This window comes from Ammodytes marinus (assembly GCF_949987685.1).
Source record: "Ammodytes marinus genome assembly, chromosome: 17".
In the NCBI taxonomy this organism is placed as follows: domain Eukaryota; kingdom Metazoa; phylum Chordata; class Actinopteri; order Uranoscopiformes; family Ammodytidae; genus Ammodytes; species Ammodytes marinus.
Genome location: NC_137221.1, coordinates 5945579 through 5960879, shown reverse-complemented (window position 1 = coordinate 5960879; position 15301 = coordinate 5945579). Strand labels below are relative to the sequence as shown.

The following is a 15301-nucleotide window of genomic DNA, read 5'->3' as shown; positions in this document are numbered from 1 at the left end:
CAGCAGGGCACAGACAATCGCCCGCTCTCCAAACATCTGTTGCGCAAAGCTGCTGCACCTGCCTGTAACCCTCACTTTCAAGTTGAGGATATTTAACCCTATGGCTTCATGTTAGCATTCAGCTGGTCCAACCCAAATGCCTTCAATTTAACTCCAGTGCGCTAACTAAGCAAACCGTTATATAACCACACAATGGATCGCAGCGTCTAACTCAGGGGCCAGCTAGTCCTCGCCCCCCCCCCCCCCCCCCTGGGTGTGGGTGGGTTGTTTTTAGGGTTATTTTTTTTTGGGCAGACAATCAGACCCTGCCCCTTCACCATGCTGTCCGGGGTGCAGCCATGTTTCCAGTTGCTACGGATCGGTTCGTCGTCGTGCGGGGACAGTTCCAGGGACCTGTACACGTTCCGTCCGACCCAGAGCCGCTGCGTCTTCCGCCTGGGCCGCGCGGCCGAGCTGTGCGACGTCACGCTGGAGGCCGCCGCCGTGTCCCGCATCCACGCCGAGCTGCACGCCGAGCGGGACGAGAGAGAGGACAGAGGGGGGCAGCATCTGGAGGAAGGGTGGAGGGTTCACGTCAAGGACCGCAGCAGTCACGGTGAGACTCACAAGAATAGGAATGAGACACAGACAGGGAGGCAGACAGACAGACACACACTCACTCACTCACTCACTCAGACATTCAATCGCTCACTCGCACAGACAGACAGGACAGACAGACAGACACTCAATCACTCACTCACTCACTCGCACAGACAGATAGACAGACTTATTCAGACATTCACTCCTCGCACACTCTCACACACACAGACTCACTCATTCACTCACTCAGACATTCACTCACTTACTCACGTACTCAGTTGCACAGACAGACACTCACTCACTCGCACAGACAGACAGACACTCACTCGCACAGACAGACAGACAGACACTCAGACCGACAGACAGACAGACAGACACTCACTCACTCACTCACTCACTCACTCACTCACTCACTCACTCACTCACTCACTTACTCACTCACTCACTCACTCACTCCCGGCCGTTATTCACTAATCGGATATCGGACTGACATCACCGATCCACATACAAAACACACAGAAATAATAATAGTGGTGACAATAATCTATAACTGGTGGAGTTGTCATGGATGCGACTTCTCTCTCTAGCCGATGGGGGTCTCTCTTCTCTGCTCCTCTCCCTGAAAGAGCACAGACGTCCCACAACAGATAATAATAGAACCTACTGAACCAAGAAATACATCTTCTTTAAACTAAACTGTTCCTTTCTGAGTACAGTCAACAGTCATTGTAGAAGAGAGACAGAGGCAAAGTTACACTCACACACACTTTCACACTATTATGTTTTATTCATTGTAACATGGGAGGAAGTAGTGGTAGTAGACACAGGTGCACACACACACACACACACACACACACACACACACACACACAAATCCCCCTCCTCTGAAACTGTATAGTGCACCTTTTCAGCAGCACTACTTCACAGCATTAAGGTGTCAGTCAGCCTTTCAACCCAAGCACAGTGAAGCGGAATATATCCCCCCTTCATAGCTGTGTGTGTGTGTGTGTGTGTGTGTGTGTGTGTGTGTGTGTGTGTGTGTGTGTGTGTGTGTGTGTGTGTGTGTGTGTGTGTGTGTGTGTGTGTGTGTGTGTGTGTGTGTGTGTGTGTGTGTGTGTGTGTGTGTGTGTGTGTGTGTGTGTGTGTGTGTGTGTGTTAATAATCCAAAACCTGAAGTGTACTAGACTCAGGACTAGGTGAGATAAAGCAGGAGATTTAAAGTGAAACCTTCTCTTATGGCCTGTAGTGTGTGTGTGTGTCTCCCAATCCAAACTGCTCTCCTAACTGTCTTCATTTTTCAAGTAATTTCACAGTCTGTTTCACACATTTTTCAGTCCTGCTCCCGCTATTAAAATGAATTTTTTTTTTCTCTGTACTCACTGACTGTGCTGTGCTGTGCTGTTCGTCTGATTGCCTCGTAGCCTTCCAGCTCTCCCTCAGTTTTCTGGCTTCATTTCACTCACTGTTTTACATTCTCCCTCTCCGCCTCTGTCGCCTGTACACACACTGATAGTCTCTGCAAATGGCTCTGTTTTGAGCTTCTCATGATTTTATTTAATTTTTTTCCTTTGTGGGACTTTTTCATATATTAAAACCTTCAGTGATGGGGTGTGTGTGTGTGCGTGCGCGCGCGTGTGTGTTTGTTCGTGTGGGCCGTTCATGGGACATGGTGGGGAATATAACACTGCTAACTAGGGGTGGGTATTGTAATTTTATTGATACACACATCAATACTGATATTACTTATCTATTCACTGATTTTATTCCCGATTCCAATATCTTGTTTTATTTGGATATTTGCCGATACTGCCGATTTATTTCATCATAACATTGCGCCTTGATCTTGTCTCTTGCTTTTATATCCGACGCATCCCCGTTTGTTTTCATATGGAGGCTCCGTCGATGTGACGTCACTTCAGGTGCGCACTGGATTGTGGATCAGAATCACCTAAATATCATGCTGTTTTTCAACACTAAAAATCTCGGACGGATGTAGTAGTAAACATCCGGGTCTTTCTAACCATCCTAAATCTGGCCACGAGAATAGGGACATCCGAAATCTTTTTTTTTTCTAAATAGTATGAATAGTATGAGTAGGAATGCAGCCTAAATGTCCCCCTCCTTCCTCTGTCTGCTGTGTTTCTAGGCACCTGGGTGAACGAGGTGCGTTTGCAGCCCGGTGTATTGTGGGAACTCTCGGACAGCGACACCTTGGCCTTCGGGGGCCAGTCGGAGCCCGGCGGACCAGAGTTCTACTTCCTCTTCCAGAAGGTCAAAGTTCGCCCGCTCGACTTCGACGCCATCACCATCCCAAAGGTAATTATTGTTGTTATTTATTTTTTGTAATTCACATATTTACTAAATGTTCACAGGTGGTATTTGGTCACAGGATACAGGGACACATGATACAAATTCATAATACAAAATCATATTTCATGGCTTCCATATCATTGCTTTCATGGCGACATATATAAAAAAAAATAATAAGAAGAAGAAATAAAAAAGTAAAAATAATAAGAAAACTAAAAATGTGAGAAATACTTCACCCATGTGGAGATAAGAGCCAATATTTATTTTCCTTTCTTCTCCCCTCAGTGTGCCATGATCAGACCCCACAAACAAGAATAGGCCAATGACAAAAACTAAATACATTTGGGTATTTAGGTATTTTTTCTGTGTTTTAACCTTTATTTGACAGTTTCAATGAGATAGTGACAGTGTTAAAATGGGGAGAGAGAGGGGGGGGGATGACATGCAGTAAAGGTCCACGGTTGGATTCGAACCCGCGACCACTGCAACAAGGACTGAGCCTATATGGTGCATGCTCTACTCACTACTCCACCGAGTGCCCTTATGTTGTTATGTTTTAAACCTTTTCTGCCTGTTCCAGTTCCCCAGTGCAGATTTAATATGATGCCTCACATACTGCAACAAACACAGATAGTCATAGATTGCACTTTTTCATGAAGTTAAGTTACTTTATTAGTCAATGGTTTAATTGAAATTCCCCGTTTCTCATCTCCCCTCTCAAGTTCCCACACTCCAGAGGGGGTCAGAGCACAGGGTCAGCCATAGTACAGCGCCCCTGGAGCAGTTTGGGGTTAAGTGTCTTGCTCAAGGACACAATGGTAGAGATAGTAGGCACTGTAGATGTAATACCAGCCAACACAAGTTTTACTACTAACACCCTCCTGTCCGGTGCCGGGGATCGAACCAGCGACCTCATGGTTACTGGTCGGCCCCTCTTTCCTCTAGGACATTCTACCACTAAAGCTTTCGTTGGCCTGTGTATCTCATCATTAACTAGTCTGGACTTATTTTTGTCTGCTCTCTTTCAATGTGCTGCAGTCTGCTAACATTTATACAATGTATTCTACAATCCAGACTTTCCACAGCTCGACAAGTTTGTCCATTATCAACACAATGACAAATGGTCACATGGTCCGACCCAGATCATAACTGAATACACTGTCTGTGCAAAGAGTTGGGATAAAGAGTTGGGATGCACAGTGAAAATAACATTGCATTTTCTCTTGTTACAATCTTGTATTCTCGACAAAGTGCTGGCAGCAATTGTTTAACTTTTAAAAATATTTTAAGGGAAGGCAAGGCAATTTAAGTTTATTTCTATAGCACAATACAGACACAAGGCCATTCAAAGTGCTTTACAGGGGCAAGATTAAAATACACAATACACATTAGAAAAGCGAATGAATAGAAATAAAACATTTAGAAGCTAATGAATAGAAATAGAACCATAGAAGGGAAGGACTCTGGTGATATTCTGTATTTTCCTCACGGAGCACAGTCAGCCAGTGTAGTTTATTTTGACTCATAAAGAGCACTGCTGAATGTGTATTAATGTTGCGCTGATAAAATAGTCCCAGCAAATGCACGTTTACTTGTTTTTTTTTGGACTTCCCATAAAATTATTTTAGCTTTTTTATTAAAAAGAGGCTCAAATTCAGTGGGGACAAATTAATTTCCCTTCCTCTCTTGCCTCGATAGCCTTTGGTCGGTGGCATATCATGGACAAAAATGATTGGTGAAGAAAAAGGGAGTTTTCAGTGGAAAAAATTATGTGTTATGTGCAGAAATTACATTTAACCGCAAACGAAACCATCAGTGCAGAGAATGCTGTTTTCATATAGATTTTCTTAATGCCTTTGTCATGGGTACGCTCACCCAGGAACTACAGCCCGCGTTGTATAAACACTCTTTTTTGTTGCAAGAATGAACACAAACTTGAAAGTACCCTCAGAGCACCATTTTTTTAAAGTTTTCTAATTTATAATATTTCAAATTTTTTTCTCCCCAAGGCGGGCACCTTCTCCTCCGACCTCCAGAACCGGATCAGAACCAGTTTGGAGCGTAAAGTCACCGGCGCCAACCTGGACCTGTCCAAGCTGTCAATCAACCGCGCCACCGTCATCCTCAACTCCATCGGCAGCCTGAGCAAGATGAAGGGAAGCGCCTGGACCTTCCAGCGCAGCCACAGTCTGGAGGGGTGTGTGTCTGACCCGGGGTCCTCCTCCTCTCCTCCCCCTCTCTCTGTGGGCTTCTCGTCTTCCGCTCTGCTCCCTCCCTCCACCCCTCCATCCTTCTCTTCCTCCTCTGTCGCTTTATCGTCTTCCGTCCCAAAGTCAGTGAGTAAAGGTCTGCAGACGACCTCTCGCAGCCGCAGGAAGTCTGCTCACACGGTGCTGCTGGAAGACGACAGCTCAGACGAACCCAGGAGCAGAGGAGGTAAAAGAATATAAAACATTCGGTTTAGTTTAGTTTAGTTCACATATAAACAATATAGAGACACGTAGTGCTAAAACATGTATGTGCAGGTGTGGCTGTGTCAGAATACAAAAAACGTGCACACACACACACAGAGGAGGTAAAAAAATACATTCAGTGTTGTTGTTGACTTACCGTCTGAGCTTTCTGCAAAAGGTTTTTTGTTATTTAATTTTTTTAAACATGTCTCCTCACACTCAGTGTTGGAGGTGGACTAATGAATGATGTTGCATTGAAACATTCACAAAATGACATAACCAATGTTATAGATATGATGATCCATTGCATTTTCATGAGATCATAAAACTAAATTTTTTGTTTATTGTGTAAGTTGCAGAATATAACATTGTGTGTTAGATGAAAGACGATGTTAGTTGTTTTTTTTTTTTCAGACTTTTATCATTTCTGCCAATTTCACTGAATTCAATTTAACAATCAAAAATGAAAGAAACTTACAAATGAGTGAAATGGCAAAGTTTGAGATAACTATTTATCAATTCAGATTTAAAAAAATCATTCTGCTTCTAAAATACAATCTGGATAGAGTAGTTTAACTGGAAAAGGTGTCTGTGGATGTGATCATCACTTCCTATTCATCAATCTCATCCTAATGTCATTCAGTTCCATCAGGCTGTGTGGAGGACGGCCAGCGGGCGCGGGCCAAGAAGCGTCGCCGTCTCTACAAGTCAGAATCAGAGAGTTTCAGCTGCACCCCTCCTGCTGCTGCTGCCTCTGTCCCGCTGCAGCTGAAGCCCCAGTGCAGCCCCGCAGCGCGCCCTGCGACGGCCTCCCGCCCCCCGTCCCACCAGAAGCCTTTCCCCGTGGGCATCCGCACCATCGGCAGCTTCCACGGCGCCATGACCAACAGCCGGCTCAACCACCATCTACTGCAGCAGGCGTCGCTCGGCAACAACAACAACAACAACACAGCGCTGCACAGTAAACAGGAAGCGCAGCAGCAGAAGATGATGCATCGCGTGCAGACGGTAACGCACGGCAACATCGCAGCGTTCCGCCATCAACAGAAGCAAACAGGCGGCGGCCATAGCGGCCATAGCGGCCATAGCAGCCACAGCGGCCATAGCAGCCATAGTGGCCATAGCAGCAGCAGCAGTCAGCAGGCAGCAGGGCAGAGGGGCCGGCGCAGGGCTCACAGCTCACCCGTCTTCTCCCCTCTAGTGGTGGGAGGAGAGAACTACAGTCTGGCTTCACCCTCGGTCCGGATCTGCACCGAGGACAGGAACAGGCTGGCATTCAACAGGCTACACCATCCCACAAGGTAAAAATAATAATAGGCCTTAAAAGTGTTATATTTCACCGACAAAGTATTGTATTTCCTTCACTATGGTCTGAGACGAAGGACAATAAGAAAAACATATTTAAGATGTTTTTTTGATTGTTTTTTATTTGAACTTGGAGGGGTCGTTCTCCCCTGAAGGATGTGTGTCAACAAACAAGTTTATTTATGTTCAGAATATTCTATATGTCGTTTGAAAATAAAATATTGTGTTCAGTCGAAATTTTAGAAAAAAAAATGTACCCAGAAAAAAACATAGTTCTAGTTCATTCTAGTACATGGAGTAGTCCTTTTCTCAGTCTTATCTTTATTTCGTCTCTCGGCCTCTCTCTCCCCCTCTCTCTCTCCCTCGCTTCCCGCTCTCTCTCTCCCTTTTTCTCTCTGTCTCTCTCTCTCTCTCTCTATCCATCTCCCTCTCTCTCTCAGTAAGCGTCAGTAATATTCTATACGTTGTTTGAAAATAAAATATTGTGTTTATTTTTTACCCAGAAAAACCTGTTTAACATTGGAGTAGTTCCCCTTCTCACAGTCTTATCTTTATGTTCTCTCTCTCTCCCCCCACTCTCTCTCTCTCTCCCCCCCACTCTCTCTCTCTCTCCCCACTCTCTCTCCCCCCTCTCTCTCTCAGTAAGCGTCGCGGTCGTCCCAGGAAACACCCCCTGCCCCCGCGGCCGTCCCTCCCCTCCCCTTCCTCCTCCTCGTCCTCCTCCACCTCCTCCGCCTCCTCTTCCTCCGGCTCTTCATCCTCCTCTTCCTCTTCCGACGACGACGATGTCACACAGGAAGGGGAGGGCTCTGTAACCGGGGCGACCGAGCCGTGCGCCGCGCCCCGTTGCCGCCTCCCTCAGCAGGACACGGTGCAGTGGATACAGTGTGACGTGTGCGACGCCTGGTTCCACTTAGACTGTCTGCACGTCGACCGCAAGAAGCTCCTCAAAGACCCCAATGCCGAGTTTCACTGTGGCTGCTGCTGAGAATGAATGAGAGGGAGAGAACCAAGTATGTGGTGTGTGTGTGTGTAGAAATGATATGAAATGGAATGGGGCCCAAGTTTTAGATTTTTTTTCAAGTGACAGAATTCTTCCATTAAATGTATGTTACCTCCATACTTCATCAGCAAACTGGCAAAAGGCGGGAAAAGATTTTGGATTCTGCTGCTGAGAATGGTTTTGAGAGGGAAAGAGGAAAAAAACCCAAGTATGTGGTGTGTGTAGAAATGATAAATGAAATGAAATGGAATGGCCCCCAAGTTTTAGATTTTTCAAGCTACAGAATTCTTCCATTAAATGTTTATTTCAGCCACCACTTATAGGAAATCAGTCGACTTTTCATTGAAGACTTGAATGGCTGCTGCTTCTTCTTCATGAGCTGATTATTTGACCTCCATCATACTTCATCAGCAAACTGGCAAAAAAAAAGGCGGGAAAAGATTTTTTTCTTCAATTTTTTTCTACATCCCGACCCTCCCTCAAGTTTGTGGATTAAAGACCGAACAGTCACACAAGCTGTAACCTCTTTGTCCACTCAATTCTCCAGCCTCCTGATTTGGAGAAGAAGGCGAAACTAATTAAAAGAAAGTTTGGATTTCATAAATTGTGAACTATTTTCCATTATGGCCGACAATAGCTGACCATGAGGACGCACCGTGACGCCATTCACAAAGATTAATGAAATGTTTCACATCTCGCCGCCACAGTCGAAGAGTCGAATTAAACTTCCCTGGATACTGTCTCCCTGGGCGACCGCTGACCACCTTCACTATATTTCAGGGCAGAAGAGAATGGACCATTGACTTGGCTTGGATCGCCCCCGACAACGCTTTTTAAATGCTTTGGGCTGGTGTTAGTGTTATTATTCCACCACCTCAGCGATAATAATAAAAACCTGATGGAGCGTTGCCGTGCAGTTTTTTTTTTCCTGCGTGCCAACAGCTGTGGGAGAAAAGGTGTGTGCAATCTCCAGACAATTGAAATGCAGGAGAATGTGTCAGCAGACTTTACCCCGTGTGTGTGTGTGTGTGTGTGTGTGTGTGCGTGTGTGTTTTGTAATTGTTGTTGTACGGCGTCTCAGTGCGGACCAACTGCCAGGGAAATGTAACAGGATGAACAGGTTTGGGAAAGTGATGTCATCGCCGAGTCTTGATGACACGTCGTTTGCTCAGGTGCTGGTTCAGTAGGAAAAAAAAAAATCTAATCAAAGTGTAAAAAAAACTCCAAAATCATTTCTATTATTTAACAAAAAGTCTCCTTGTGATTCTGAAAGCAGCAGTTTACCTTCTGCACCACGTTGTATATAATCTATAAAGACTTCTGACTCACCTCTATTCAGATAACGGTCGTGTGGGAGGAATTGTTTTTCTGAGCTGGTGTGGTTTAAAAAAAAAAAAAAAAAAAAAAAAATCGTATCTAGCAGTCTTTGCTTTATTGAACAGGGAACAATTATTCTTGAGCATAAGAACGCAAAGACAAAAGGCCTCTTAGGACGATTGATTGATTTCAGCGCAGTCCAATCAGATTATTGATTACTGAAGCGGTGGAATTAATAATTGTAGCGTGACGGATCAAAAATGACACTTTGCGGCTTGACGACATATCAACACGAAATACCTTTTTTTTCTTTATTGTGAGGTCACCTCACTGCAGTAACACAATATCACACGATGTAGAAACTTCAAAATAATATCATAATACTTAAAGGCCTACTTCACCGGTTTGAATATGAAGGTGTATTGAATTCTGAGATCCTATGTAGTATAAATGTGCGAAATTTTTTTTAAATCGGTTCATCCTAGCCTGAGAAAAGGCAGAAAGAGTGTTAAAGAGGGTTAAAAAAAACACTCTTTCTGCCTTTTCTCAGGCTAGGATGAACCGATTTTAATTTTTTTTGCACATTTATACTACATAGGATCTCAGAGTTCAATACACCTTCATATTCCCACCGGTGAAGTAGGTCTTTAACACAGATTCTAATAAGGACTTGTTTGGTCCTGTTGAGCTAATGTAAAAAAAATAAAAGTTGAGTTTCTCTCTGTTGATCTTCTGTCAGTCGTGTTTCGGTGCTGATGTCTTAGAATGGATTTTCTGTCATTGTTTCATGTGCCAGTAAAGATGGAAGTGTTGCATTGTGCTGTTGTCAGTAACACTGAGCTCTGTAGAGATATTTAAATGCCTGTTTATGTCTTTCAAGCTTCACACACACACACACACACACACACACACACACACAGCTCATTGTCGCGCCGCACCTCGCCACCTTACACCTTTTTTTCCTCTCTGCTTTCATGTGTGGCATCAGACAGCTGTGAAGGTATTTAAAAAAAGGATGTTTTCCCCAACCTATAAAGTTCCCGTTGTGCTTAAACATGCAGCAGCTGCCACAGCGCTGAGGGAGTGATGACATTTAATTGGCGAGAATGTGGATGTCGTGGTGTGACAACTGGGAGAAAAAAAACTTACGTGTGATATGGGAAAAAGCATCTTTCGTTCGGTGTGTGTGTGTGTGTGTGTGTGTGTGTGTGTGTGTGTGTGTGTGTGTGTGTGTGTGTGTGTGTGTGTGTGTGTGTGTGTGTGTGTGTGTGTGTGTGTGTGTGTGTGTGTGTGTGTGTGTGTGTGTGTGTGTGTGTGATATCAGTCAGGTTGCTGTTGTAAGTGAAAATTAAGCTACAGAGAATTCAGAATTTTTAATTTTACATCCACTCGTGTCGCACGGCTGCTTGTACCGTTAATTCATGACGCTGTCGACATGTTGAAGCAACGCAGAGCGACAGAGGAATCCATTTAATGATTTTAACCAAACGAACTGAAAGGAAATCTTCATATTAAAGTCATGAAAGGGCCCAAAATATGCAGCAAGAAGAAGATACAGCTCCGGAAAAAAATTAAGAGACCACTCCAAATGTTCAGTGTCTCTTGTTTTACTCTTTAGAGGCATATGTTTGAGTAGAATGAACATTTTGATTTTATAATATAAACTACTGACAACATTTCTACCAAATTCACCATAAAAATATTGTCATTTAGAGAATTTTCAATAAGTAATGTAGAGATGGAGATTGAAGAAAAATCCAGACTGGTCTCTTAATTTTTTTCTGGGGCTGTATATTCTGGCATCTTTGGGCATTTTTCAAAACATGACATTATGATTAGACTTCAAAATAAATCGATTGGAGAAAAAAAATATCAGCTAGTTTACCTCCAACATTTAACTTCTTGTAAGTGTCTCTAAGTAAGGACGTTACTGGAACACATACCCACAAAATGAACTGAATACAAGTTAAAGCTGCAGTGTGTAATAACTATAATCAATACATTCTACTGCACACTGCACCTTTTTAACTTGTATGTTAAATGAAAATAAACTTCCCCTGTTGCCATATCTATACACTGCTCTGGTCCTCAGTTGGCTGCCTATAGGTGGTTGATACAGCCCCCGGAAATTTTTTAGAGACCAGTCTGGATTTTTTCTTCAATCTTCATCTCTACATTACTTATTGAAAATGCTCTAAATGACTATTTTTTCATTGTGAATTTGGTAGAAATGTTGTCAGTAGTTTATATTATTAAAATCATAATGTTCATTCTACTCAAACATATGCCTCTAAAGAGTAAAACAAAGAGACACTGAACATTTAAAGTGGGGTCTCAATTTTCCCCAGAGCTGTATTTTTATTATCAGCCTAGCACATGGATCACATCACTCGTAGCTCTTAGCAGATCTGCAGTATTCTATTGTAACATAGACTCAAATGACAAAAAAAAAAAACGTGCTTGTCTTATATCTCAATGCTCTGAAATACAATCAGGTTTGTGGCCAATGTTTCTCTCATACTAAACAGTGTTGTAGTCGCGACTCGCTTCATATCATTTCACTGTTTTGTTTCGTCTACTGAACATATACAGTTCACTCAAGCGTGTCTGACTCCTTTGTACATTTGTGTGTATTTTTTTTTTATGTGAGATAATTATTCTGTTTTACTGTTGAAATCTCCAACTAGTTATTCAGAGGGGTTGTGTTTGTCAATCGGGACGGGACGTGTATCATCATATATTTCATGAATCAGTTTTTGTCAGGACTATGACACAAACGTTCACAGGACTCTCTTATCTCTTCTCTCACTGCCTTCACTTTATTCACCACATTGAAATGCAGAAAACACACACAGACTCACACACACACACACAGTCTGTCTTTGGTTTTGTGTGGGGGGTGGGTGGGGAGGGGGGGTTCGTTTGTACAGAATTTCAAAGCAATTGTCATTAATTCTCTGCGATGCCGACAGCATCAAAGCTATCAGGGAAAGAAATAAAAGAGTATTGAGAAAATGTTTCTGTGCGTGTCGGTCGTCTGTCTGTCTTTCTTTTTTTTTCTTCTTTCGTTTCTTTTAAATTATCTTCACAGCTGTAATGTCTCTCCAAAGAGCCCGTGGGATCTAAAACAACGTGTTATGGATTCTTCTTCTGACGCGTTCGGCTCTCGAGACGTGATTGATGAAACGTTGATTTTTTTTAATAAATTTACATTTTGCTTTTAGTGTTTAAAAAAAATATACTGTCAGATATGATGTATGTGGTTATTATTATTATTCGCATTGTTTATTTTTTTTTAAATGATCACAACACGAGTCAAAAGACAATGGCGTCTTAACTGAAGCCCATTATCTCTCTCTATTTTTTATTTATTTTTTATTTTTCTAACTTCGTAATGGATTTGTCTTATCGGGTTTCTCCATGCATGAAGTTACATTTCTTCAGAGAATAACTTCTGGCGGCATTTCTGGATTGATGGTCTGTTTAAAGATAAAAACAACAGTGAGCAGAGTTATGTGCTTTTGATGAATTGACGCGCAGCTGATACACACATGGGATACTTTGATATAGATTATAAGTATATAATATAAGTGTGTGGTGTATGTTTTACTACATAAATGAACACGTTTCATCGGAAAACAAGGTCTGACATTAAGTTAAAGCTGGGGTATATGATTTCTGATCGGTCAAAGTTAACATGAGCTGTATACTTTGACCAATCAGAGCGAGGCTCCGATTCTCTGTTCTTAGTGGCTGTTGGGACTGTCCATTCACTTTGGCACGACTTTGTTGGTGTGTAGAGCATGTCAGGGAGGGACCATAGGGGAGGGACCAAAGAGAACAAGTGGGGCGGTTGAGGTATTCGGATTCAAATCTCTATCCCAACTGCCATTTTCTCCCCAAATCCTCCACCCCAGCTTTAAGTTCAGTACAGTTGCTTTGTTGGTCAATTAACACAACGAGGCATCAACAATGAATATCACTTTTAAGACTAAGTTACTGTGTGAAGCTAAACCAACTTTGAAAGGGAGAACATCTAAGTTCAACATCATGGATTGTGCTATATGCCTGCCTCAATTAACACGAGGCAAATCACCTTTTCTTTTGCACTTTTCACCTGAGTTATCAATAACATATGGAGCTTTTCTGAGCCCACAGTTTTCACCTGTAAACCTGTTCACATATTATACACAAGTCTAACAACGTGATCACACACACACACACACACACACACACACACACACACACACACACACACACACACACACACGCAGACATACACAGCTCTTAACAGCGTGATCACACACACCTCTGCTCTGAGCTGTTATTAAATTCCCCGATGTTAAGAATCTGTCATCAAATTTGAAATGCAAATTATCCACGTGAAATATTTCTTCATTTTCACATATATACCCCTGTTTATAGCCTATACTGTGAAATAAAAAGGCAAACAAACTGGTAATGCATCCTTATTTTAAGCTACTAAAGAGTCCCTGAGAGGCAGGAGTTGAATATAAGTTCAAAAATGCAGATGTCTTTAATACATGTAGCCTACAAATGTTAGGGCGGCCCTCCTGAGTGTGATATGGATTGTTTCGTGTTGGACGAATGACAAAATAAAATATGAAGATGATCAAATAAATTAAATCTGTAGGAACGAACGAGGCTGAAAATAAGACAAACACCTTTTCCTGTGCAGAGAGGTTCAGGCAGCATTTCATTTCAGAGCAAGACAAGCTATGGGCTCACACGCACACACACACGCACACACACACACACACACACACACACACACACACACACACACACACAGAGGTTATGAAATCACCCCGTAAATGATGATGTATATTGGTAACTCAAGCCATTACACTCTCACAGGCCACTGGAGTGGTATAGACATTATGAAGCCGCCTTGACCTGCAAAGGTGGAACCAGACAATTACATTTGTCCCAGCTGTTTCCATAGCAACATTCCTCTCTCTCTTTCTATTATTTTTTTGTGGGGGGGCAGGGGGGTACTCAGCGCTACAACCCGTAATAACAGCCGACACCTTCTATTTCCTCATGATACATGGACTGAGACGGAGAAAGGGCGAAAAGCTGATTCTGTTCATTTGAAACAGAGGTGGGGTGTGTGTGTGTGTGTGTGTGTGTGTGTGTGTGTGTGTGCGTGCATGTGTTAGTGTGATGGGTGTGTGTGTGTGTGTGTGTGTGCGTGCGTGCGTGTGTTAGTGTGATGGGTGTGTGTGTGTGTGTGGGTGTGTGTGCGTGTGTTAGTGTGATGGGTGTGTGTTAGTGTGGTGGGTGTGTGTGCGTGTGTTAGTGTGATGGGTGTGTGTTAGTGTGGTGGGTGTGTGTGCGTGTGTTAGTGTGATGGGTGTGTGTGTGTGTGTGTGTTAGTGTGATGGGTGTATATGTGTGTGTGTGTGTGTGTTAGTGTGATGGGTGTATGTGTGTGTGTGTGTGTGTTAGTGTGATGGGTGTATATGTGTGTGTGTGTTAGTGTGATGGGTGTATATGTGTGTGTGTGCGTGCGTGTGTGTGTTAGTGTGATGTGTGTGTGTGTGTGAGATGATGGGTGTTTCCATCTTTTCTCAGTGCTGGTAAAGGGAGAGGTCACAGCGAGATGAAAGCCGAGGGCTGAGAACTGTAAAGCCAGTATTCCTCATCACAGTCTCTCTCACACACACACACACACACCTACACACTCACACACACACGTACACACTCACACACACACACACACACACACACACTCACACACACACACACACACACACTCACACACACTCACACACACACACACACACACACACACACACACCTCACTTGGTGTTTTTTTTACAACTTTTTTCTTTTCCAAGCATTTTTTTTCAAATTGTATATTTAGACAAACTAAAAGTCAAAGTCACCGTTGTATCATCTTGTAAGATTTTTATGAAAACTTTGTAAAATGTATCTGGTGGGTTACACACTATGGCTGTGTTCCAATACCAATACTTTCATACTATTTAGTATGCCAGAAAAAGATTTAGGATGTCCCAATACATGCAAGTCAATTGTAGTATGCTGAAAATACATAAATGCCCCATTAACTCCAATAGCATTTTGGAGTATTCGTCTTTATTCTTGACATTTCTTGACATAATGAAAAAAAAACTTCCTTATCTGATTTTTTTTTCTCTCCTGTCTGTGGCCCTAAAACTCTTCTGTACTTTAGTATGTAGTGTATAGTAAAAAGAAAGAGTATGTGATTTGGAACGCGGGGTATATGTGTCTCAATCAGAGGATACACCAAGACTCCTGAATAATTGCCCAGCAGGTGGCAGTGTTG

General features: G+C 42.8%; 1 protein-coding gene across 1 annotated transcript; it reads left to right on the top strand.

Moving 5' to 3' along the window:
* Positions 1-287: 287 nt before the first annotated feature.
* On the top strand, positions 288-7635 carry tcf19l (transcription factor 19 (SC1), like; the record flags this gene model as incomplete). The annotated part of the gene is made up of 5 exons (XM_080045803.1): positions 288-595; positions 2726-2895; positions 4899-5325; positions 5995-6643; positions 7290-7635. The coding sequence occupies exons 1-5, from the start codon at positions 319-321 to the stop codon at positions 7633-7635; spliced, it is 1869 nt and encodes a 622-aa protein (XP_079901929.1). The 5' UTR covers positions 288-318.
* Positions 7636-15301: the final 7666 nt, after the last annotated feature.